At 44.1% G+C, this 26693-nt stretch overlaps 1 protein-coding gene across 3 annotated transcripts in view; it reads left to right on the top strand.

Moving 5' to 3' along the window:
- Window positions 1–2671: 2671 nt before the first annotated feature.
- The window catches only part of PITPNM1 (phosphatidylinositol transfer protein membrane associated 1), a 41115-nt gene continuing 17093 nt past the window's right edge, over window positions 2672–26693 (top strand). The window contains exons 1-14 of one of the 3 annotated variants that reach the window (XM_042437964.1): window positions 2672–2782; window positions 8853–8945; window positions 9135–9349; window positions 9473–9594; window positions 10306–10527; window positions 14277–14588; window positions 16901–16996; window positions 18207–18314; window positions 19946–20007; window positions 20958–21199; window positions 21895–22084; window positions 23350–23457; window positions 23784–23968; window positions 26338–26537. In XM_042437964.1, coding sequence (XP_042293898.1) covers window positions 8868–8945; window positions 9135–9349; window positions 9473–9594; window positions 10306–10527; window positions 14277–14588; window positions 16901–16996; window positions 18207–18314; window positions 19946–20007; window positions 20958–21199; window positions 21895–22084; window positions 23350–23457; window positions 23784–23968; window positions 26338–26537 — 2140 coding nt within the window. In that variant the 5' untranslated portion in view covers window positions 2672–2782; window positions 8853–8867. Of the gene's footprint in view, window positions 2783–8852; window positions 8946–9134; window positions 9350–9472; window positions 9595–10305; window positions 10659–14276; window positions 14589–16900; window positions 16997–18206; window positions 18315–19945; window positions 20008–20957; window positions 21200–21894; window positions 22085–23349; window positions 23458–23783; window positions 23969–26337; window positions 26538–26693 lie in introns of those variants that run through there. The other 2 variants (XM_042437954.1, XM_042437971.1) reach the window with 2 other exon arrangements.

Raw genomic sequence — 26693 nt, 5'->3', positions numbered from 1 at the left:
ACATTGGCCTTTTTAGCTGCAGCATCACACTGTTGACTCATGTTCAAAGGACTCCTAGATCCCTTTTACATGTAGTCTTGTTAAGCCAAGTGTCCCTCATCCTATACCTATGCATTTAATTTTTTCTACCTAAGTGCAGTATCTTACATTTCTTCCTGCTGAAGTTCAAAGTGCTATATAAATAAAGCATAATAATAATAATATTTTTTTTTAGCTTTGGCCCAGCTTTCTAATCTATTAAAGTCATTTTGAATTTTGATCCTGCCCTCTGGGATATTAGCTACTCCTCCTAATTTGGTGTCATCTGCAAATTCGATAAGCTTGCCTTCTATTCTTTCATCCAAGTCGTTGATAAAGATGTAGAATAGCACTGGGCCAAGGAGAGAGCCCTGTGGCACCCCACTAGTCACTTCTCTCCAGGATGAAGAGGAGCCTTTCCTCCAAGATGAAGGATGGCAGGACTTCAAGTTGAGCCCATCTAGAAGGCGGAGATTGGGAAAATGGTGGTGGAAGTTTGCTTTAACCTACCATTTGAGGGGGGTTTAAAAATCCCAAACCTTTATATACACAAGTGGGATAGCTTTCTTTCTTTCCAGAAGGGCCATTTGGTGCAGCCAGTGGGACCAGGATGCTGTGCTGCTAAGCAGGCCATGAAAGAGGAGCACTGAAAGAGGTGCTGAAGCAGCCAGGAATGATCATCCTCGTCTCATCTGCCATCTAGTGCCCAAGGATTCCCCTCATATTTGTATTTTGTTTAAATGCATTTTAAAAAACAACGTCGTGGGGAAAGAGCTGCTGACGCAGACATTTGTTCTCGAGGTTTCCTTCGCTCGAGGCTCCCTTTGGAGGCTGCTGACGTCACGGGCACCTGACGTCACTGACGTTTCCCGGGCAATGGATTGTGATGTCACAAAAGGAGGAGGAGGAGGAGGAGGGCGAGCCAAAGGAGCTCAGCCTTGCAAGCTGCGGCTCTCGCAGTTCCTATGGAAACCTAATCCTGATCTCAAAAAGCAGAGCAAGGTGCTGGGAGCAAATATGGGAGCAATGGCGAATCCGCACCGCCGGGAGGAAAAGGCTCTTTCTGCCCCCCTTGCCCTCCTCCTTCCCAGCTACAGACGGAGGCACAGTGAAATCCCAGGATCCCCTGCACTTAGGTAGAAAAAATTAAATGCATAGGTATAGGATGAGGGACACTTGGCTTAACAAGACTACATGTAAAAGGGATATCCCTGGGAGTAAAGGGCCACGCACAGGGCGCCAAGGGCTCCAGGGAAAGGCCCCTAAGTCATCACACCTCCTCTGCCTTTTGGGGGGGAGATGGGAGGAAGACGAATAGTCAGGGCCACCAGATGTGCCCTCGCCACTGCAAAGGAAGACAAGGCACCACAAAATGGAGGACCTTCCAGGGACAGGGAGGACAGGACCCCACACAAACGCTCAAAACGCTAATGTAAATACAGTGGATCTTTAGTATCTGCTGGGCTTTGGATCCAGGACACCAACATCTGTGGATGGCAGAGTAAAATGGGGACCCTCCTATTAAATGAAGGGCACTCAAGATTAAATGTTAGAAACATCAACAACATAAATCTAAACGCAGGCTTCTTCGTCTTGCTCCAAATGGAGGGCCATTGGGAAATTCCTCCTGGACAGAATCGGGATGAAAATGGGGGACACTGGAGATTAAAAGCTAGAAACACTCCTAACATAAATGTCAACCTGTGCTTCTTACTTCTGCTCCAAATGGAGGACCCTTTATTAAATGGTAAAATCAAGGTTTGCTAGTATATATATATAGGATGTTTCCAACCTGTGGATGCTTGAATCCGTGGGTAAAGAATCCGTGACTATATACAGTACATTCATTTCATACGATTTATTCACAGCTGTATTACATATGCAGGGTGGCCAAAGGCACTGCAAAATGTAGGGCATCCATCCAAGAAATATGTAGGCCAGTGTAAAATGAAAGCTCATTGGGGGGATCCTTGTCTATAGAGAAGCATTGGGGAATACTTCCCTATAGGGAACCATTGGGGAATAGTGGCCCATAGGGAATCATTGGGGAACACTTGCCTATAGAGAACCATTGGGGAATCCTTGCCCAAGGATTCCCCAATGAAAACCCAATGAGTCTCTATGGACAAGTATAGTTTCTCTATGGGCAAGTATACCCCTATGGACCAGTATACCCCAATGATGCCCTATGGGCAAGTGCTGTCCTCTGTCTTAGTACGTCCTTTGAGTGATGGGTTGATTTGGGGAGCCTGATCTGTAGGCCCTGGGCAAAGGGCAGGCGGTGGGGCCCGGGGCGCTCGCTCCTTCCTTCCTTCCTTCCTTCCTTCCTTCCTTCCTTCCTTCCTTCCTTCTCTCTCTCTCTCTCTCTCTCTCTTGTGGAGTGGGGCTGGCGGGGCTTGGGCTCTCCTTCTTCTTCTCCGGTGACGCGATCCCTCCCTCCCTCCCTCCCTTGACCGGAGGAGGCCCCTCCAGGGCCAGCCTGACCCCCAGACCATGCCCCTGCCGCCGCTTCCTCCTCCTCCTCTTCCTCCAGCGCTGGACCATCCGGGGGAGCCCCTCCGGCCCCCGCAGCCCCGAACAGCAGCAGCCCCAGGCAGCAGCCCAGGAGCAGGAGGAGCAGGAGGAGGAGGGCGCTGGGGGAGGAGGAGGAGGAGCGCCTAGCCAGGCCGGGCAGCCCTCCTCTCGCCCCCGCCGAGCCTGCCTTCCTCCGCGATCAGCATACCGCCGCTCCCACCGACGGCATCCCTGCCAGCCAGCCATCCAGGTCTCTGGGCCCCAGGAGGGAGGGAGGGAGGGAGGGGGCATGGGGAGGAGGGCGGGGGGCAAGAAGGGGACAGCCACCCCCCCACCGCTGCCTCCTCCTCCTCCTCCTGCTGCTGCTTCTTGCCCAGCAGGGCATGCCCTCGCACCCCATCCCAGTGCCCCCCCCTTCTGCCCACAAGGGCCCTCCATGCGGAGCAGAAGGAAGAAGCACGCATATTCCCATTGAGATGTCATCAGCGTTTCGAGATGCCAGCCTTCTTCTGCCCAGAGGGAACCCCATAACCTCCTCCATTGGGAGCAGGACGAAGAAGCATGCCTTGAGATGTAGATGTTATGAACCTTTCTAGATTTCCCTCTTCTCCAGGGTCCTCCATCCCCACCTTCTTCTGCCCAGGAGGACCTCGCTCTGGGAGCAGAAGGAAGACGCGGGCATTCAGGGGTAGATCTTAGGAATGTTTCGAGATTTTAGTCTTCAATGTCTTCCGTGTCATCTTTCTGTCCAGGAGGAATTCCTTAATGTCCTCCATTTGGAGCATTGACATTTATGTTCGGAGTGCTTCTAGCTTTTAATTTTCAATGTCCTCCATTTCTTCCTTCTGTCCAGGAGGCATCCCACAATGGCCCTCCATTCGGAGCTGGACAAAAAAGTGTGCATTTAGATTTAGATGTTATGAATGCATTGACATTTATGTTAGGAGTGTTTCTAGCTTTTAATCTGCAATGTCCTCCATTTCATCCTTCTGCCCAGGAGGAATTCCTTAAGCCCTCCATTTGGAACAGGACAAAGAACCATGCATTTGAATTTAGACAAGTGTTTCTAGGTTTTGTTTGGTCATATCCTATGTTTTTCTCGAATGCCCCACATCTTTCTTGAATGTCCTACATTCTCCTTTTCCAGAGCCTGCCCTCCATTCCCACCTTCTGTCCAGGAGGATTCTCAGATGGTCCTCCATTTGGAACAAGTCTAAGAAGCAGGCATTTAGATATATGTTATGCATGTTCTGAGCTTTCATCTTGGAATGTCCTACATTATATAGGTGGCTACACAGTCAGGGTGACCAGAAGCCCTCCCTTTCCAGGACCTGTCCTCCATTCCCTCCTTCTGTCCATGAGGGACTCCATTATGTCCTCTATTTGGTGTAGGACTAAGAAGCTTGCATTTAGATTTAGATGAGTGTTTTCAGGTTTTGTTCTGTCATATCCTCCATTTTTCTTGAATGGCCTACATTCCCACTGAATGGTCCTCCATTCAGAGCAGGACTAAGAAGCATGCATTCACATTTATATTGTTTTGAGCTTTCATTTTGGAATCTTGTACATTATATAGGTGACTGGATGTCCTCCTTTTCCAGGAAATGTCCTCCATTTCCACCTTCCTGAGCAAAACTAAGAAGCATGCATTCACATTTATGTTATGGGTGTTTTTAGCTTTATATTTTGGAATATCTTACATTCTTCTTGCATGTCCTACCTTCTGCCCAGGAGGAATTCCCAGATGGTCCTTCATTTGGAGCAGAACTAAGAAGCACATTTATATTATGAGTGCTTTAGTCATGTCTTACATTATATAGGAGGCTATATAGTCAGGGTGACCAGAGGCCCTCCTTTTCCAGGACTTGTCCTACATTCCCAGCTTCTATCCAGGAGGACTACAAAATGGCCCTCCATTCTGAGCAGGATGTAGGAGTATACATTCACATTTATACAGTACTGAACAGTTTTTGGCTTTTATTTGGCCATGTCCTCCCTTTTTCTGGGAGGTCCTGGTGTCTTGTCCTCCTTTGCGATGGTGAGGACCTCTGGTAGTGGGGAGGGGTCTCTGCAAAAGGGGGGCAATGGGGACGTAAGCAAAGAGTGGATGGGGTTGTGTTGTGTGCTGTCAAGTTGTTTCCAGCTTATGGTGACCCTATCCTGGTGTTTTCTTGGCAAAGTTTGTTCAGATGGGCCTTCCCCTGAAGCTGCGAGAGTGTGACTTGCCCAGTGGGTTTCATGGCCGATCTGGGAATTAAACCCTGGTTTCAAGAGTGACAGTCCAACACACAAACCACCCTGGCTCTTGGGGAGGGGTCCTTAAAAATGAAACCATATGGGCCGGCACGCCTCTCCCGCCTTCACACCTTTCAGTTAGTTGTCTCTTCTGGAGCCCATGTTGGTCCTTCTTGGTGCCACCCACCAACACCTTCGTCCCCAGGTGCCATCACTCTTCCTTCAATAGGGTTTCTGTGCTGCCAGGTGGGATCAAGGAGCCTCCTCACTTGAAGGAAGGAAGGCATGTGGCAGCAATTAGGGGAACCTGCACTGCCTTTCCTCCAAACCCTCAGAGAGAGACTGGTTCTCTCTTCTGTGTGTGTCTCTTCTTCATGCTTTGTGGCAGGTTTGTGTCAGTCAGAGTCAGAGTTTGTCACCTTGAAGCCTGGCCTGAAGTGAACCTCCCACGCTGGGTGTGTATTTGTGTCATTTGGGGTTGCCATCTTTCTTCCCCCCACCCATTGACTGAACTCCTGCGTCTTTAATGGCAGTATAACAACAACAATACATTCAACAGCTGAAGCTTTTCCAGATGTGGAGATGTAGTAGTGGTAGAATAAACTACACCTACTGGCTCCTTCTGCTCTTTTACTGTGGAAAAGTACAAGAGGAAGGGGGGAAATAGAGCAATGCTTCCTGTCAGGGCCAACCTCTTCAAGCCAGGCTTGCGGTGCATGCATTAGCAGGTCTAGGCTCAGTGTTGTTTATTGAAACCAGCATGCTTTGTGGGCCTTAACTCTGCCTCTTCTTTTCAACGTCAAATATGGAATTTGGGGATAAACACAGCCAAGAAACAAAAGTACACTGCATCTTGAGTGATAGGTAAACTGTTGACGATTGGGCTGTACAAACATCATTCCTCACTGTGTGTAACTCATGAATATTTCCATTTCTTGTAGGAAGGTTTGCAATTGTCCAGCCCAATTCTGCCCATGTCTTTACTAAATAAATGTAGTTAGGACTGAATCTTAAATGTATACCATTCTGTTCTTTCTCCCATCTTGCTGCTGCCCGATTAAATGTTGACAGTTTTTTGATCTAGATAAATGAGCGTGTGTTTCCAACAAGGGCATGTGTGTGTATGTTTTTAAATAGGAATTTGGGTAGTGAAGGCTAGAGGAAGAAGGTTTGCTGCAGACAACATGGTGCATGTTAAATACATTGCTGCCTAAGACATGGGAATGTTTGGACATGAAGCTATTGCTGCTGGACATGGCTTTATAAGGGAGTGAAATTCTGAAATAGTCTCCCTTGTGTATTCATGGGAGCAACTGGGTTTCATTCATATTTAAACATGAGTTGGTTTATTAAGACTAATGCATACGATCGTTTATCTTGTGGCTCAGGCACAATTCCCTCCCCCCATTTATTTTCTATCTCTCCACAGCTGGAGATGAAAATATTGCATACACATGTGTTTTTTTTCCTGTGATGCTTCAGAAGAAAGATTTTGTTTTCAAACTTGGAATCTTCAACTGGTTGATATATTTGAGCTTGAGAAGAGGTTTCTCCAAATATTGATTGGGTTGTGATCTCAAGGAATAAGACTGTCACTTCCCTAGGTAGTAAGCACCATCCACAACTTACCTAAAAGAGCTACCTGGGCGTTCCCCCCCCCCCTACATTTGTCCCTTTTTGTACATTTTCTTTCTTATTATTATGGTACATCTTACTGGCTTGCTTTGTTGCCTTCGTTGCATTATTTTGGATGTTCGAAATTGTTGGTTTCTTCTAGTGATGCTTTTTCCAGGGGGACTGTAGAGTGCAAGGGTTTTTTGAGGATTGATAGAATGTGAAGGTTGTTTTCTGAAAGTTTAAGTGTTGAGTCATATGCAACCCCAGTTTTCTATGTATGAGGATAATAATGTGGCTGACCTTGCAAAGCTTTTGAATGGTTTACTGAGGCAACATATGTGAAGTTCTTTGAATATTTGAGATATACTAACAAATGCTTTAGTTCCAAGGATGGAGAACATGTAACTTTCTAGATTCTGGGAACAGGGGAGGTATAGCTCTCCAGCAGGTTTTGGCAGTCTTACCATACCTAACCGTTGGCTATATTGGCTGGATCTCCTGATGTTACTGTCCAGCATCATCTGGAGGACCACACATTTCCCACCCCCTGCTTCTATTAATCTGAGTGCTGATGCAGAGTGCAAGCATCATGTCTCAGAGCAGAACAATTGGCTTACAGATTGTAAACTGCTTAGAGAGTGCTGAGTTCACTTAAGCGGTATAGAAATGTAAAATGCTCTTGCTAAATGCTATTGCTGTTGTGTGCACAAGGAAGAGAGATGCATACATGAGAATAGCTCCCGACTGAGGTTGCAAATGTTTGGGTTTGGCTTTTTTTGTCAAGATTCCTGTGCTATGTACAACTGCACGATAGATGGACATTGAGTTGCTGTCTTCATTACTGTGCCACTATGCTGGGCAAAGTTGCCCCCTCCCATTTCTGCCTGAGGGCCACAGGTTCCCTCTCTTTTCTGCATGGGAGAAGGTAGGAACAAGCTTTCAGCAATAGCAGCTTGACCACGAGGGGGTAATTACAAGTGCAAGGGACGTAGGCACCAGTGCTGAGGGATCTGCCTGTTGCCTAGGCAGGCAAGAGGGCCAAGGAGCAGAGCAAGGGTGCCAAAATAGTGCTGCTGTTCTCTTGCTCCCCAGCGCATTTCCCTTGCAATATGTTGAAACTCCCTAGCCTCATATTAGCCCACAGTTGCTATGGAAACATACCCAGTGGGTTGTGTTTTGAAAGAAGGTCAAATGTGGATTTCCTCCCAGCTTCTCTTCTTTTGCTTGAAAAAGTACAGGCATGGTTTCAGGTGCCACCTTTCTCCAAAGAGCCCTCTATACCCCAGATATATTTAGCAATTCTTTTCAACTTGTGTGTCTTCTCTAGGATGACCTGTGTGGAAAAAGCACACACCCCCCCCCCCCCCCCCAAAAAAAAAGCAGCCTGGGTGATGGTGGCACTCTGCTGGAGGTGTTAAAAACCAATGATTGCCATAAACACATGGTCCAAAATGTTCCCTACAGAGGAAGCGAGATCCTCCTGTTGGAAGTTATGGTAGGGGCTACTATCCAAATGGCAGCTGTCTTTGAGTGACTTAATTCCATACCAGTCTTTGTATATATTCCTAGGTGCATGATACCCATTCACATAGACCTCTTTCCAAGTGGTATAGTGGTACCTTTGGAAATGCAGGTGATTATTATGGCAGCCCCCCCTAGCAGCACTCTCCCCAGGAGAATCCAGAAATGAAGGCAGCACGGATTGGATCTGTCTGTGTATATACATGTCTGTTTGTGTATCTCTGTATATTCTGTAGTGCATACACATACACAACAGTTACTAGTACATAGCACAATACCCAATTTATTAGGATCTGGTGATGGTCATCAGAATAACGAGTTGGCACAAGGCAGTAGCACAAGGCTTTGACTGAAGATATCCAAAACTAAACGAAAAAGGGAAAGGCGAGGGGCACAGTTTATTCCTGCACAGCACAAGGCCACCAACTCAAGATTTTCCAAGAGTGTCCTATCCCCTTGGAGATATATTCCCTACTGATCTAATAATAATATTTATTTATACCCCGCTCTTCAGCCAAGGCTGTCAATGCCTTAACTTCCCATTTATAATTAAGCTGCCTTACATTGCAACAGGATAATGCACAACAATATATTACTCTTGGGAAAATCTAGTCCAACACCAGCTAGTATGAGGATTGTGCCTCAGAGGAAACAGGGAAGGTGGAGCAGTGGTGCTGGTGGAAAGCAGTTGACACTATTGCCCCTGCTAAATAAAATGTTCCAACACTTGTACCCTATAAGTCCTTGAATTCAAAAATATAGCCATGTTAATCTGTAGAATCATAGATCTTGTAATTCCTTTGAGACTAACTGAAAGAAAGAAGTCGGCAGCATGAGCTTTCATAGACTTATCTACTTCCCCAGATGCCTTGACTCTGCTGCCCCACTGCTTTCCCCTCCAGAATGCTTAAAGGTGCACTTACCCCCTGTTCTGTCTCAACCCCCAGGGCCTGGTTGCCAAAATGCTGATCAAGGAGTATCACATACTGCTGCCTATGAGCCTGACCGAGTACCAGGTGGCCCAGCTCTACATGATCCAGGTAACATCAGTATTTAATGAGGTGGAAAACAGAGAGCTGCCTGATGAGTGTCCCTGTGGCAAGATAGAGCCCTCTCTTTGACCAGGTTGCAGGGTCAGAAATTGAACAGGGCTGAGGGGTGCAAGAGGGTGAGCGGGGTGTGTAGATTGGGGCCCAGGCTGAGCAGAGCTGGCTCTCCTGCTCCCCCAGAAGAAAAGCCGTGAGGAGTCGAGTGGCGAGGGCAGTGGGGTTGAGATCCTGTCCAACCGGCCCTACAGCGATGGCCCAGGCGGGAACGGCCAGTATACACACAAGATCTACCACGTGGGCTCTCACATCCCCAGCTGGTTCCGAGCCCTCCTACCCAAGGCAGCTCTGCAGGTGGAAGAAGAGTCCTGGAATGCCTATCCATACACGCGCACCAGGTAAAGAAGGGGAAGGGGAAGGCTGAGGGCCGAAAAGAGGCGGGTACCAAGGTGAGTGTGTGGGGTTTGAGGTTCACACATTGGGTGGGACAGGGCTGTCACTTTCACCCCTTCCCTCTGCAGATACACCTGCCCCTTTGTGGAGAAATTCTCTATTGAGATTGAGACCTATTACCGACCAGATGCTGGGAAACAAAACAATATCTTCAACCTGAATGCTGCAGAGCGCAGGCAGAGGATTCTAGGTAAGTGTCCAGAGATGGAGCTTTCTCTCCCACTCTGTATTATACTGAATGTTGTAGAACATGTTAGCATTGCCATGCAGACCAGCTAAGCAGGAAGAGTAAGAAAGGCTAATGCGGGATATTTGTTGATTTTGAGGGGAAAGTTGGATGTAAGTTTGTACTCACCTGTTTAGTCCATGACTTTGTTCTGCTTTTCTTGGAGGCAAGTATTAGGATTCTGGTGTGGAGGGAGGCAATATGGGCTTCTGGGCAAAGAGAAGTAGGGAGGAATACATATGAATTGAGAATGGGTGAAAAAATGTGGGTGTTTGTTTGTTTGTTTGTTTGTTTTTGAGTCTGATGAAATTCTGTGACTCAGCAGGGAGGGGCAGTCTAAGGTTCTAAAGGAATTCTATAATATGTCCAAAGGTGTATCTGCACTACAGAGTTGTAGCAGTATTATCCCACATTAACTGTCATGGTTCCATCATGGAGTCTTGATATTTGCAGTTTAGTGAATGAACTACACTAAATCCTTAAGATTGCTTTTACTACCAATCACATGCTAGCCAGAAGTTCTAAGTACCTCACCAGACAACCAATCTCACAATTTCTTAGGATGGAAACCATGACAGTTAAAGGATTTTTAAGGCAATATAATCCTTTTGAGTAGATATACCTTTTGTTTCTAGTTGGCACCAGTAGTTTACTCCTCTGCTCCATTTCCTGCAGATACCATTGACATTGTGCGGGACCCCATCTCACCGGGTGAATATAAGGTAGAGGAAGACCCACGGCTTTATCGTTCAGTCAAGACTGGCCGTGGGCCCCTGGGAGATGACTGGCTGGAGAATGCAGCTGCTGGGTCTCTCATGTGTGCCTACAAGCTTTGTAAGGTGGAGTTTCGCTACTGGGGCATGCAGTCCAAGATTGAACAGTTCATCCATGATGTTGGTGAGCCTGTGAGGATTGCTTGCTTCCACGTTTTCATCTCATGCAGTCCTTCTCCACCAAGCCAAATGGATTTGCTCAAGGAGACCGGCTTGTTCTGGCTGCCTTCTCATTCCAGGGAAGGAAAAGGCGTGGTATGCCTTCCAATAGCAGTGACAGAAGCACAGCATTTGTTTTCTCTCTCTGTGGCTTCCCTGCTGAACTGCCCTTTCTGTTCATACTTTCTCAAGGCAACTTCACTGTGAAATGAGCTTTAATGACTGCCCAGAGATCCACTGATGTTTTCAAGCATCCTGGGGGAACTTGCGTTAAAGGGACATTCTAGGGCTGTTCCAGTATTCAGGATGACATTTTTCCTGACCTGAAAAGGGATAATTGGTTTGCCTGTTGTTTTAGCGGTGCTATCCTTATTATTCCACTGTTAGTGATAAGGGGTGCCTCTGACACATCAGGATGTATGTTTGGCCCACAGACCATAAGGAAGTAGCAAACATTTGGATGCAGTTCCACTGATCTCTGAAACAATGTGATGGTGGGCTCCTTTTCTCCACAATCTCTGGCACACCTGCTGCTCCAGTTCAGTTCTGCTAAACATCCACAGTTAGGTCCAAAACACACTGCAGAAATAGTCCAGTTTGATGGCCCTGGCTCCAATGGCCCTGGCTCAGTGCTGGGGAATCCTGGGAACTGTAGTTTATTGTGGTGTCAGAGCTCTCTGACAAAGAAGGCTAAATGTGTCATGAAATTACAGTTCTCAGAATTCCCTAGCATTGAATCAAGGCAGTTAAAGTGGCTTCAAACTGGATTATTTATGTAGTGTGTTTTGAGCTGTAAGTCTCAGTCCGTAGTTGCAAAGCTAAAATGAGTGCCAAAAGTAGTTCTGATTGGTTCCCAGTTTGACATTTGGGGTGAGTTTGATGCTGTTGTTTTCTAGGAACTGTGAGCCAGGTTTTGCCAACCGTCCTTTATTATAAGTGATGTCTCTTATTTGAGGGTTGGAGAGCCTTTCCTTTTAGAGAGACTAAACAAGACGCCAAATAATCCTGTGTTTTGGTGTGTGAGCCCTTTATAAAGGAAGAAATGTGTGCAGCATGCAATTTATGAATGTGGACAATGTGTTAATTTTACAAAGAAACACATGGATAAGTTAATGTAGATCAGTACTTTAGGTAGGTATTTAGGTAGGGCAGAAACATTAAAAACTGTTTCCTGGTTGTCAGCCCTGCATATCATGAATTTTGATAGTTCTTTATTGCTCTTTTGAAAATCTGGCAACGCTATATCAGCCCCAGATGTGTTGATAGGGAGTAATAGCAATAGTATTTACATTTCTATACTGCTTGATAGTGAACTCTGGGAGGAGCATAACTGGCAAGCCATTGGACATAGTGCACCGTGGGAGGCATAAGGGGGACTAGTGTTGGGAAAGGAGTGATGCCACCAACAGTACCATTAAAGCTGGGCCTATTATTATTATTATTATTATTATTATTTTACCCACCTCTCCCCATGGATCAAGGCAGGGAACAACAACAATGAACAGATAAACAACATTAGTTAAAACACGTCAGTTAAAATATACATCAATTTAAAAGGACAAATAGCATATACACATATTAAAATAATCCACGTTTAAAATTCATCATTTAAAATTGCATGGCAAACATTCTCCAGAGAAGTGGCAGGACAAGCAGCAGAACATTTTGCCTCTTAAACCCAGCCATGGTTTTGTGCATTAGGGGATAGTAGTGGAAATAGGAGAAATGTTGAAATCTTATCAGAACTCTGTGAGTGGATTCTATAGGGCTAGAGTGTGGAATGTGTGGTCCATCTCTCATGAGCCTCGGTCAGCATAGCTGGTGGCAGGGACTGATTGAAATTATACAACATCTGAAGGTTATCAAAGAAAGTCATTGGTAACAAATTTAAATAGTACAGTAATAGAAGAATCTATCCATTAAAAAAGTGTGGATAAACACAGTCTCTGCAAATTTGTTGCTGTCATCTCCCAAGTTGGTATCTAAACTTGCACATCAGTTCCCATCCCCAAAACTGGGCCAAGTTCTCACAGCTTATTGACTTAATCTGTTTATTTGTGTGCACAAGCTTGTTCTACTCACTTTAAGGATGATGAGGGAGGCAAGATCCTTTGGTAAACTGTGTCTAGATTTTTTTTTAATTCTTGTTTTTGCTTTTTGGATTTGAGTACAAAGTCCTTGGTATCTAAAAGAAATTTCAGAATGAAATCATAACTGATATATTTTGTTAAATATGAGACTGTCATGCTAGAAACTTTCTAGTGTGGGGCTGACATTTCATGACAGTAAATAGTATTTAGTAGGCTAGAAATCAGTTTACCAGCATCTGGAGCTTAATTTGTTTGCTGTTGTACTATGCATCAATTGCTCCCAGTGAAATTAGATGGCATGATATAGTGGTGGAAAGGATGACTTGCCATCTTCATATAAGAATCAATTTCAGTATGTCAGTAGAAGATTAGATTCCTTCCTCCTTTCTAGTCCTAGACATATCTTAAAATATCACTGTGTTTTGTATTAGGCTTAGTTCAGACTTACATCTGAACTAAACTGCTGTGTCTGCTCAGCCTTCCCTCTCACGCATAGATTCTTTTGCTTCCTTCTACCTTATTTTTGTGTTGCTTGGGTTTGGTATTCTCTTGCAGCAGAACTGGGTGTAATTCCAGGCCTCTCCAAGGGTTCTCTCGGTACTGGACACTGACACATGTTATTGCTATAACTTAAACTTTATTGATGGTAAATGCAGCAGCTAGTACACAGCAGAGAAGCATGCCACCCCTTTCACTGTTAGGGCCCAGCATCCTCTCACAGTCAGTGGTAGAAATGGGCCCCCAGATAAATTTTGCTGAGACTTATCTGACAATCAAATCCTCACTGCTGGACACATAGGGAGCCCTTGGGATGGGGGGCACTCCCCAAGGCAAAGGTAGTGGAAATTGGATTCCCAAGGGGTTAAATAGTGTAGAAGTAAACAAAGAAAATCAAAGTGTGCAAGCGTGATCCATCACCCTCTCCAATAGCTGTAAGAAGTATATGAGCAGTTTAGCAACAGAGAAAGATACTCATCTGTTCCCAGTCTTCATATTTTTCCCCAGCCTCAAAATGCAAAGTGAAAGCAAAAAGAATCACACCAGGTCACAGATATAAATTGGCCCTTTCAGTCTACTGGGCATTTCACTGGACCATGATACTAAGAAGAATTCCAAAAACCCATCTGCCTGATGATGACAAAGGCATTAATCTTTCAGGGTGATTTTAGGAGTATGTCCAAATTATGCCTTAACCTTGGATGAAGATGGTTTAACAAAAATGTTGGACTTTGAAAAATTGTATTTTTGGACTAGCTCCCAGAATCCTCCAGCCAGTATGGCCAGCTTGGAATCTGACCAGTATGGAAAGTTATGATCCAAAAAGTAGTTTTTCGAAGCTCTTAAGTCAGGTAGAAGAAGGCATGGGGAAATTCAAACAAAAAGGGTGGAGGGGGGCATGGCCGGTTCCATGTTTTCTCTTTATAAATCTGAACTGGACCTTAATGCTTCCCTTAGTTGTAGGAAAGCCCCTGGAGGAAACATTTTGAGGGAATTGGAGCTAACGTTGTCTTCCTTTATGCATTGAGACCTGAAGCTATACCTCTTCATGAGAGGGATGACCTGAGGTCTTGTAGGGCGTTCCTGGGGATAACTGTGCCATGATGATTCCCAATGCCTCCTGCAGGTCTACGCAAAGTGATGCTGCGAGCACACCGCCAGGCCTGGTGTTGGCAGGACGAGTGGATAGATCTCACCATGGATGACATCCGGAGGCTGGAAGAAGAGACAGCCCGTATGCTAGCTCAGAAGATGGCTACCTGTATAGAGCCTGATACAGGCCCTGCTGATCCCAGCCCCGAGCGCCCAGATGAACTAGGCATCCATGATAAACAGGATAGAGTCGATAGCCTGAAGGCTCCCGATTCTTCTCCAGATGATCCATTTGCCAAGCAGTGGTCCACGTCCTCTCGCTCATCCTACTCTTCTCAACATGGTGGTAGGTAATCATTGTACTCAGTGGAAACAGGGAAGCAGCACTGGTTGTGGTGTTGGGGAGAGTAGAACATCATCATAAAAAAAGAGAGCAACTGAAGGTTGCTGTTTGAGGTAGGCTTCTGGGGCAGTGGGTTATTATATGTCACCAGAATTGTCATAGTGACAACAATTGGTTTTCAAAGCTCAGAAAAATTACTGACTGTATTGGTTGAGGGATTCTGAGATTAGAAATCCAAAAAGTAACTTCTCTGAGCTCAGGTGGGCTAACTGACACCTGTAGTTGAGATCAAGATAGATTGTCCCCTTTCTCAAACTGGATTAAGTAGGACGAGTGGATTAAGTTTGCCTTCCTTTGTAAGTATTTGACTGGTCTCACTTGGCTTTGACCAGGTATGCACAAAGTGTAGCATTGGGGCTATGTATAACCCCCTCCCCAACATGGATGTTTTTATGGCTCCTGACTCCTCCAGAATCCCCAGACCAACCTTTTTCTAGCCAAAACAAGAGGGTTAACTGCTGCCTCTAAAAGTATCCATCTGCAACAACTTATCTTTTAAATAGGATGGAAGGCCTCCCTGCACTGTTTAACATTAAAAAAATACCCATCTCTTAGAACCAGAAATGGATTAACTGGAACTTGGGGAGTTTATTTATTTATTTTTTTAAAGTCTATGCAGCTCCCAGAGGGGCCAGGGGATAAAAGTGACCTCTAAACCAGCCACTTCTCAATTTGGAATGCTTTGCTAAAATATGTGAATCACTCGGGCATATATGTTGAGGTGTACACACATTTACATTTTAGAGAGACATGGTTGAGAGAAATGTCCATGGTTGAAAGAAATGTCCAGCATACTTTTTCTGTTTCCTCTTTCCCACCCCAATTCCTGAAACCATTAAGGAATTAGGTTTCTGTGCTTTTAATTACCACACGAAACAATAGGGATTCATGTCTACATCTGAATTCATGTAGAGTTTTAAAAGGAGAAAGAAACTGCATGGAAACGCTGTTGTGAAACTGACTGCTGTAACAGTTGTCTGTGATCTGTCTTGGTCAGTTTCACCACTAACTTTTCTTGTATGACAGACATAAGAGGAAGTGGTTGCAATTAGAAATTAGGAAAATAGACGAAGCAGGTTCCTCACAGCAAGACGCATCCTTTCATATTCATACAATAAACTACTGACATCAGAGGTTGCAGCTGCAGTAATGGTGAAGTTGTTCCTCTCACTTCATGGAAAATAATTATCTTTGTGCAGCCTATGAGAAGAAATTGTCTGTTAATTCTACAGAGGGAGCTTATGTGGGGGCTTCCAGACAATGCTTTCATTATTCAGTCGACCAACCTCAAACACACCATTTTATAGGCAGTCGAGACAACAATGTCTATTTGTAATCTCCCAATATTCTCCCATCCTTTCTTCTGTCTTTTTTTTCTATAAACATCCATTTAAATTGGGATAAATGGAGTATCAGCACATTTCCTTTTGTTCAGTAGCACTAGGAGCCATTTTGGATTGTCCCCACCAAATAACCTAGCTGCAGTAGTCTATGTACAGGTAATCTCCTGATTTGACTGCTACAATACACTTTACATGGGGCTGCCTTTGAAGACAACACAGAAGCTGCAGCTAGTGCACCATGCAGCAGCCAGACTACTGACCAAAGCACCATATAGGAACCACGCAATACTAGTTTTAAAGGAATTACATTGGGTGTCAGTACACTTCCAGTCCAAATTCAAGGTGCTGGTGATGACATTTAAAGGCCTATATAGCTTAGGACCTCAGTATTTAAAGGCACGTCTCCTCTTGTATACATCTGCCTGAAAATTGAGGTTAGTTGGAGGGGTCCTACTTTGTGTTCCACCACTGGGACAATACACTGTGGAGGGCTTTGTCTGCTGTGGCACCCTTATTAAGGAATATCTTCGCTTTAGAGACCAGGCTGCCAAATAAAAACATGGGTTTTCATCTAAAAAATTCTGTACATATGCATGGTTTTGAAATTGTCTTCAACCATTTTAAAATGCTGGCCAATGGTTTGCTTTCAGCCTGTTTAAATTATTCCTACTATTTAAAATAATTTTAAATTGCTTAAATGGATTGTATGTGTGTCACCCTGAGATCATTCTCTGTAAATAAGGATGTACTACTATTAACTGTATTGTTGTTGTTGTTGTCGTTGTTGTTTCCCAAACTGAGGATACTGGAGGTGAGATAGGCTACTTTTAGATATGGGGATAATTTTTGCTTTTTGTTGACCTACCATCAACTTTTCATCATCCTGTTTCTGCGCTTGATGTGTCTCTGCAGTTGCAGTGTCTCCCCACAGTTTATCAGAGTGGCGAATGCAAAATATTGCACGGGATTCAGAGAACAGCTCTGAGGAGGAATTCTTTGATGCTCATGGTATGTAGCAAGGAGCATGTTGTGTGTTAATCTGTTTCTAAAGATGGTGCAAAGCTGAAAGAGGGGCTTGTAGCTGTTGGATGTGATCCGAGCTTGGAAAAGTTACTTTTTGGACCACAAACCACAGAATCCCTAGCTAGGTTGACAGAGGGCTGTGAGAGTTATGGTCTAAAAATAAACTTTTCATAGCTCTGATTCTTCAACTTTAGCCATGCAGTAGTGAGTCTGCAGGAGTCTGTATGAACCAGCTCTCAGTATATTGTTGTTATTTCTATCCCACTTTTTTCCCTGATTGGGACTTGAACTGACTTACAACGATTAAAAAAACATCATTATATGTGTTGGTTTGGAAGATGTATCTATTTGGAGATAAAAGCTCTCCAGACTCATGAGATGTATTTGTGTGGATAAGGATCTGGTCTTAAATCTTTGTACAGCAGTAGATCTTAGTGGCAAAAATAGATCTTAGTGGTAAAGCACATGGCTTTGTGAGCCTAATGCCCCAGGATCATGGGAAATACAGTAAGCTGCCTTATAGTAAATCAGACCATTAGTCCATCTAGCTCAGCATTTTGTATTCCAACCATCCCCACCCTGACATTCTTCAGAAGTGTTGGGACTACTTCTCCCATCATACCCAGCCAGCATGGACATTTGTGATCTGCACTTTAGGATGGAGCCTGCTCACAATTCCAGACAGTTTTTAGCCTTATCTACAGGTGCAAAAGACCTTAGAGCCCTTTCCTTTTTTGCTTAGATCACGCATAGCAAGACTAGGGAATTATTCTAAAGAACTATTTTAAGGGAAGATTGTACTGGGCTAGATACAATAAATAATTGACCTGACTTGTAAAACTTCTCTTTCATATCCTTTGAATCTGCACTGCAGAAATAATGCAGTTTGACACTGCTTTAACTGTTATGGTGCAGTCCTGTAGAAACATGGGATTTGTAGCTTGTTGTGGGATCAATGCTCTCTAACAGAGAAGTTAAAATCTCTCACAAAACTACAAATTCCAGAATTCCATAGCATTGAGCCATGACAGTTAAAATGATATTAACCTGCATTATTTCTTCAATGCTGATGCAGCCTACGTTCGTCTCCTGTTTATTTATTATTATGGTTGAAATTGCAGTGGGTATAATGTGGCAGTATCCTCATAGTTCTTATACACTTGTGTGAGCTTTTCAATGACTTTTTCTTCCCTAGAGGATTTCTCTGACAGTGATGACGTTTTTGCCAAGGAAATCACTAAGTGGAACTCCAATGATTTTCTTGACACTCTAGAGAGACCGAGTGAGCCAGATGATGTTCTTGGTAAGAGAGCAAGCAGTTCACATCTTTAATGCAGAATAGAATGAAAATGGCTGTGTATACATCCATGCTCCATTCCTGGTGGTGCAGTGATTAAATGCTGGTACTTCAGCCACAAGGTTCAATCCCAGGGCTCCAAGGTTGAATCAACCTTCCATCCTTTCATAGGTCCATAAAATGAGTAGCCAGCTTGTTGGGGGCAATTGGCTTACAGATTGTACCGTCTAGAGAGTGCTGAGTCCACTGATAAGTGGTATAGAAATGTAAATGCTATTGCTATAGCTACACCCCATTGTGTTGGCTAGTGCTTCTGAAAATAAGCCATGAGAGATACCAAATTCAGTTGCCACATGTCTGCTAATACTATAAATGGGATATGTTGTAAAATGGGCTAAATTTTATGTAGACACTTTGTGTGGATAGTTATGATTATGTTTAGTTTATATGTGTGTGCTCACTTCACACTGCTTATTTATACAGTATATTTGAAATATTTGGGGGTCATGGTAGATTTTTAAAAGGGGATGCAGTCATTTTTTTAGAAACTGAAAATATTTCTTTTTTCCCAAGGGCATAAATTGTTGGAAGATGTGGTTAGATTCAAAGTCCCAGCCAGCATAGCCAATGGTGAAGAATGTGTTGGAGCTGGTTGGGAGCCAGCTGGGAGCTGGATTCTAGCAACATCTGGAAGACACTCTAATATTAAAGGATAGGAAGATGTGAACTGAGTGTGCCTAAAGTCTCTCACCACCTTCTTCCTTTCTACTAACCACTGGCACCCATATTAAGATCTTGTTTGTTTTCTTCCTTAAAAGTTTTTTTTTCAAAAACAGCTTATTTTTTTAGGTTTTTATCTCCTGCTATGTGGCTCAGAAACTTTCTTTTAAAATAAAAACTAAAAACACATGATTCTGGGCAATATATTAGATGTTATATATCAGGGGTAGGCAACCTTTTTGAGCCGGGGGCCGGGTTGCTGTCCCTCAGACAACTGGGGGGCCGAAGCCAAAAAATAAATAATTAAATAATTTTTTAAAAAATTAAATATATAAATAAACCAGGACAAATGTAGGACAAAATTTTCAAATGGAAGACACTTTTTCAAATGGAAGACACGTGAAAAAAATTGCTGATTTTTTTAAAAAATGTTAATATAAATTCATGTTTCTGAGGCTTCTATAGACAATTGCCCCCAAAGGCCCCGGTGGCAATCTGTGGCAGGACCAGGCCGGGGGCTGGTCCCAAGGCCTTGCCGGGCCGCATCCGGCCCGCGGGCCGCAGGTTGCCTACCCCTGTTATATATCATTTTTACAGCATAAACATAGCCACACAGCTGCCTATACTACTGGTTCCCAACCTTGAGTCATCAAAGGTTGCTGGACTACAACTCCCAGAATCCCTCACCATTGGTGATGTTAGTTTCTAGGATTTGAAATTCACCAACATCTGAGGGTGCAACGTTGAGAGTTTCTTTGCTGGAGTTCTGGTGAAAGATCTCAGTTTGTCTTTGCCTTTGAAGTACAATGGGCATTTTTTTAATCTTTGCATCCCTATCTATGATTGGTATCCTTAGATCCTGCTATTGCTTTCCCTTCTACAATGTGCCACCCATTTAAACATTCTTGTCTTTCCAGTTGATGCTGCTGAGGTAGTCAAGCCAGATGGTGATGAGGTCACTGCACCTGGCCCATCAGAGGTGAGCAAACCATGTTGCCATCCCACTTTAGGACCTTTCAAACCAAGCCACAGCTGTGGACTTGCTGTTCCTTAACTGTTGTTAACAGGTATGTGTCCAGAGGCTCATTCACACTTAGAGTTCTTTTATTCCACTTTAACCACCATGGTTCTTTCCTGTGACATCCTGTTGATAGTTTGGTTGGGAGCAGTAAGGATCTCCTTGGTAGAGGATCCTAAGTGCCCCTTTCTAAATCCCAGGATTCCATAGGATAGAACCATGGCAGTTAAAGTAGAATCATGGTGCCATAATTCTGCCACGTGAATGAGCCCCAGGAACCTGTCTGCATCACATAATACCAGGTTCAATCCTCCATCATGGCTTAGGTCAAAGATGGGGAACCTCTTTAAAACTAAGAGCCAAATTCAGTTTCACAGGAGTATTCAGGGGATGCTTTTCAGTGGTGGGCCAGACCAAAGCCAAACAGGTGGGATCAAAAATACCAACATATTTTAACAGAAAGCTAGTACAAAATCCTTAAGAGAGGTTTTTCAGGCTATGTGGCCATGTTCTAGAAAAGTTTATTCCTGATGTCTCGCCAGCATCTGTGGCTGCTATCTTCAGAGAAGATGCTGGCAAAACGTCAGGAAGAAACTCTTCTAGAACATGGCCACAAAGCCCTGAAAACCCACAAAAAACTATGGATGTTGGCCATGAAAGCCTTCAACTTCACCTTAAGAGAGGCATTGCAAACCTTTAGAATGGAGGGTTGGGAGGACTGTACAAAAGCTGGGAAACCACCAAATGATGGTATCATGGAGAAGGAGGTATCGCCATCTGGGCGATTCCAGAAGGCCAAATTTGGCCTCAGGGTCTGAGGTTACCATCTCCTCATCCAACTTGGATAATTTCAACACCTTCAGTCAACTGCAGTTACAATTTTCACTTTTCCCCATGTCTGTTTTCCATAGGGTGGCCCAGAAGGCCTCTCGGGGACTTGCCGCATCCATGCGCTTTTCCTGATCCTCCACAGTGGCAACATCCTAGACCAAGGTGTGGGAGAGCCAGGCTCCAAACAGGCTGATGTGCACACCCTCACTGCCACCTTGGACTCAGTCACCCGTCTGCACTTCCCAGAGGCATTGGGGCACATTGCACTACGCCTGGTGCCTTGCCCTCCGATCTGTGCTGCTGCCTACGCCCTTGTCTCCAAGTAGGAAGCATGTTCTCTCAGGCTCCTGTGAACACTTGGCAGGGGCTGGGCTTGTCCATCTCTCTGTCTGTCTGTCCATCTGTCTGACAATGCAAAGCTTCAGTCAGCCAAGGGTGAAGGGGCACCATAGAAATGGCAGTGCTTTCACCCCTTAAGGCTGCAGAAGAGCTGACCCTTTTAATTTGTTGGGTGCTGTGCTATAGAGAAAAGCAGGAGGTCTGTCCTTTTTTTGCTGTTGTTATGCATGGAAATAGGCGCTTGATGTAGATGATGTATTGCTCTGGGTATCTGGAAAGGGGAAGCTGTTTTTTAGTTGAAGGTCTTGAGACAGAAGCTTCCAGGCATAAATTCTCTTCCCTCTTTTTTCAGCTCTCTGGCTCTCTTCTTCCTCCATATGCTCAGATGCTTCATCGGTTGGGGTGGAACCTCTACCTCATGCTGCTGTTTTCATCTTGGAATGGCTGTTAATCCAAAGCCAATTCTGAGACCGGACTCAGAGAGTACCTAGCTTTCTACGTGATTTGTGTCTGTCAGTGCCCTGGCTTAGGTTCCAGACTTTGTTTGAAAAATGATCAAATGATCACAATAAAGAGGCACTTTCTGAGCTCTGGGCAAACATTTGGGCTGTCCAGGAGTTTGCAGGTCATTTCAATCTGAACGTGAGTCCTGACAGTTTCTCCCTTCTCCTTTCCCAGGCTCAGCCCTTACAGTCATGATGGTGACAGTCTGTCCAGTAGCCAAGATCACATCCCACTTGCTGCTTTGCCTCTGCTGGCCACCTCCTCAGGCAGTTACCAGAATGCTGTTGCGACTGTCATTTCCCGGACCAACCAAGCCTACAGCAATTTCATCCATTCCCCTGATGGCACCGGCTTCTGTGGTCAGGTCAGAGGACAGGGAAACAAGAAGGATAATATGGAAGGGAGGATTCTGGAATACTGCCTACTAGGTCGGGTAGTGTATGATCCTGAGATGAAATACCACTCCCACATGCACAGCATTGGCTTTCCTGGCTACAGCTGATGGGAGTTGTGGTCCATTATCCAGAGGGCCCCATATTCCCTAGCCTTTCTTTAAAGAGAGTCCATAAATTTCTGAGGCCCAAATGTTTCAGGCATTTTAACTTGCATGCTGTGGTCTTGATTTGTTTTTTCTTCTTTCAAAATAGGAGTATGTTTGTCTTGTTTGAGGAAAGGAAGAGTAAAATTCACAAGATACTGGGTCAGAAAGGGGTTGGAAGGGGACCATTTATGGATAGAATGTCATAAGCTTCCCATCAATCCATGTAGGCCACTTCCTGCTTAATGAGGTCTTGTCTCCAGTGCATGCTTAAACCAATTTGATCCTCACAGCTTTCTCCAAAGAATGGTTGGTTGCTGAAGTATTTGCATTTTATATCCCCTTCCTTTTTATAAGACTAAATCCCCTAAGACATCATGGTTTGGGGTTGTCACAGAACAGTGTCCATGTAATTTCAGGATTGTATGTTTCCCTATAATGTTAAGGACTATAAACTTGCCTTGTTCTGTCAGTGAAATTTCAGATGCTCAGGATTCCACATCAGAGTGCGTAGGAGGTTATGAACTATGTTCTGCTGGGCAATTGTAGCATTTGAAACTAGTATTAGTCTCTTCCAAGCAGAAGCCTCTGTAATATAAAGTTAACTATGTTTTATGTACCTTTTGTCAACAAAGTATAGAGTGAGTAGGTCTGGGCCACAAATGCTGTTTGCTGCTTCAGTCCCAACCCTTCTCAGCTGTAGGGAAGGGGTGGGAATAGAGTTTGTGGATCCTACTTCTTTGCCCTTGCTTGAGAAGTTGGCAGAGCTTGGGTTTTCTCTGGCAAGATCTCAATTGATTACAAATAGTATGCAAAGAGATCATGCAGCACCTTTGAGACTAACTGAAAGATAGATGTTGGTACCATGAGCTTTTGTAGACTTGAGCCTGTTTCCTCAGATGCATTTGGAAATAGGCTGAAGCTTACAAAATCTCATGTGACCAACTTTTATCTTTCTGTTAGTCTCAAAGGTTCTGCAAGATCTCTTTGCATATTGATTTTCCAGAATAACACTGCTATGTCTTTGATTACAGTTTTTGACATAACCACAAAGCCACTAGTCACCTAGGTGTTCACATTTTCCTTTGTAGGTACTGCTGATTGGGGACTGCGTCGGAGGTATTCTGGCCTTTGATGCCCTGTGCCACAGTCGCGCTGGTGGGTCTGGCAGTCATGGGAGTAGCCGCCGTGGCAGCATGGTGAGTGACTGAGCCATGAGACAAACCTTCTTGTACCCAGGGTTAGTCTCTTTCCTCTCTTCAGTTCTAAGCAGAGAAATCAGAATGGCTGGCAGAGTAAATGAAAGAGAACACTGAATGGACATGGGAGGAACAGGATTCTCTTCTGATTTGGTTCTGACAGTGGACAGTGGTACTTGGATATGTAGTCTACTCTAATGGAGCAGTCACCTGCCATGCGTCTGTCCTTTTTGAGGCCTAGAAGATTCTGTAGTAATAGCAGAAGTATGAGTTTTCAAATTTATAACAGAGATATACACTTGCTATGTTCCATTCTCCTTTTTCAGAACACTGAGCTGCTTTCTCCAGAGATTTCTGTGGTGCGAGACCCACTGCTTGAGAAGGCAGAAGGTTTGGGTGGGATGGGACGTGCCAGTCCTGAGCCAGCGGCACTCCCACCCACCTTGAAACGCAATGACAACATGGCACAGGAGGGTGATTCTTTACCACAGCAGCATCATTTCTTGTCCAGGTGAGCCAATGTGGGAGAGGGTCTTGGCTGTGGAGTGGAACAACTTACTAGGTGAAAGAATTGCTACTACAATTGGATTGGATTCTCTCAGGAATTGAATTTTTAGTCATGGTGTGCATTCCAGGGAAGCAGAGCTGTCTAACACACAGGTTGGAGCCCTAACTTAGGCTCCTTCAGTTGGGAAGAAGGTCTCTGGAAATCTTGAGAGTTTCCAGTTCTTTTTGTTTTGATTGTATTACATATTTATGAGTTTGTGTCCAGTCTCTTTCTAGAAATATGCCAGCTTTCCATCTCTCCCTCCTTCCCTTCTCTTTTCCCCTCCCACTGCCAATGTGCTACATCCAGTCTCATGTGATATTTCAGAAATCAATTTTCACCAATTTCCACTTAGCCTTTTATTATTGTTGTTGTTGTGTGCCTTCAAGCCATTTCTGACTTACAGTGACTCTAAAGTTAACCTATCATGGAATTTTCTTGGCAAGATTTGTTTAGAGAGGGTTTGCCTTTGCCTTTAGGAGAAATAGTCAAAGTATTAAACTGTTTTAGCAATATTACACCAGTTAAGCATTAGGATCATTTTGTTTTAATGCTATTCTTTTTTCTTTTGCTTGATTTCTGTTGCATCTGTATCCTGGAAAAAATGCTATATTTACTAGAGATGGCCATCATTAGCGCTTCTAAAATAGTACAAACACACAGTCAAATATAGATACATTTCATTTAGGAACTGGCTTACTTTAAGCTGACCTGGGGAGTGGGGGAAAGCCTTGGTAATGCTAGGAGTTCCCAGGAAATACTCTGGGATGAAAAAAAATGTTCTGTGGATCTCCAAAATAAAATCAGTTTGCACAGGAATAAACGCTGGGACATCCAGAGACTCCCCACACCTCATCTGGAAGTGCTCTTATTAGTCAGCAGGAAAGGGGATCTTGTAGGACCTTTGAGACCAACTGAAAGAAAAATATATTTACATGAGCTTGTCAGTTACTTCAAATGCTAAAGAGTCAACACAAAGAAAGCTGCTTCAGCCCCAGGGAGTATGAAATGCTTCATCCATGAGGCAGACTTACACTGCAATCAGGTGTAATCCCCATCATTGCTTAAGACAAAACAACAGTTAGAGCAAATTATTAAATGATTATGAACAGTTACAAAACATTAATATAAAAATGGAATAAAGTGCCACAGACAGAACAAAAAAGAGGCTACTTTAGCATCACATCATATAATATTACAATGTGCACAGCTCTAGCTGTTTGTATTGCTATCCAGAAATATTTGTAGTTTGCTAGCTTAGCATGCTTCCATAAGAGACTTTTAGAATGAAACAATGCCTCCCCCACCACCACTTCTTTTCTAAATTTTGTCCAAGGCAGGGTGGAGTTTCAGATGGTATAGTCTTCTCCTGGTAGCTCTCTCATGTCTTCCTCCACTACTTTCCACCCCCTCTTACCATAACAAACCCATGAAAGAGGGAAATGAGGATTTGCAATACATTTTTTAAGAAAAAGAACTGATGGCATTAGGAGCCCTTCCTCTGGAACCAACAACTTTGGTGTCAATATTCAGGAGTATTCCTCTCATTTTCGCAGACTTGTAATAGAAGATGGAAGTCTTCTATTTCCAACCTCTGTAAAATAATGCTGAAGGCCTCAATAAATGAAATGCCATGTCCTCTCATACACAGAGAAAGGGGAAAGGGGAAATTGTGGTTAAAAACTAATAACATAGCTGAGGTCTAAGATACTGAAGCAGCTGTGGCTTAGTGTTTACTAAAATAAATGAGCAAGGTACCTATCTACAGTGTGTGTTCCAGAGATGCAGTGCTGCAAATTCTGTACTATTTTTTGAGGATGTGACTCTGATATTTGGAGAGAGAGAGAGAGAGAGAAAGTATGTGCACCGTTGTGTGTGAGAGAAGACATTGCAGGATTTTTGTCCATTTTGTCCTTCTTCAGTGAACTCCCTATTTCATAGAATCGTAGAATTAGAAGGGACCACAAGGGCCATCCAGTCCAACCCCCTGCCATGCAGTATCTCTCAATCAAAGCATCCTGGACAGATGGCCATCCAGCCTCTGTTTAAAGACCTCCAAAGAAGGAGACTCCACTACACTCTGAGGGAGTGTGTTCCACTGTCGAACAGCCCTTACTGTCAGAAAGTTTCTCCTACATACATTTCATACATAGGGAGAGAGAACCAAGAGAATCATGAGCTGTGGTGTTTCCTCTTTGTAGACGGTACTGAAGGGAGGGGAAGTCAGCCTAGAAGCATCCTAAATTTCCTTTTTCTAGTACAATGGTACTGGGGGGGGGGAGGATGTTTGAGTGCCAGCTGGCAGTGACTACGTGTTTTGATGTTATTCTCAGCCTACAGGCTAGTGTGCCAGCCTCAGATACAGAAGGAGACCCTCGACGTAGTAGTAACTCTTCATCCTCAATGGTGGAGACTTTTGAGGGGCCAGGTATGATTGGAAAGCTGGAGTTCAAGGTGTCTGGCTTCTTCCTGTTTGGTTCACCTCTTGGGCTGGTACTTGCACTTCGGAAGACAGTGATGCCTGCCATGGATGGTAAGAAGTTTTTCTCACTGCCTACCACTTACCGTACATTCTTTTGTGTTCCTATTCTGTTATTAGTGCAGTATTTCCCTAGTTTAAAAAGTGACTTCTTTTGGAAATAAAATTCCCCAAGAGATTCTGAGAATTGTAGTCTGAAAAAAAGAACTT

The sequence above is a fragment of the Sceloporus undulatus genome, chromosome 1 (genome assembly GCF_019175285.1).
Source record: "Sceloporus undulatus isolate JIND9_A2432 ecotype Alabama chromosome 1, SceUnd_v1.1, whole genome shotgun sequence".
NCBI classification, from domain to species: Eukaryota; Metazoa; Chordata; class Lepidosauria; order Squamata; family Phrynosomatidae; genus Sceloporus; species Sceloporus undulatus.
This window is presented reverse-complemented; position numbering and strand designations above follow the sequence as displayed.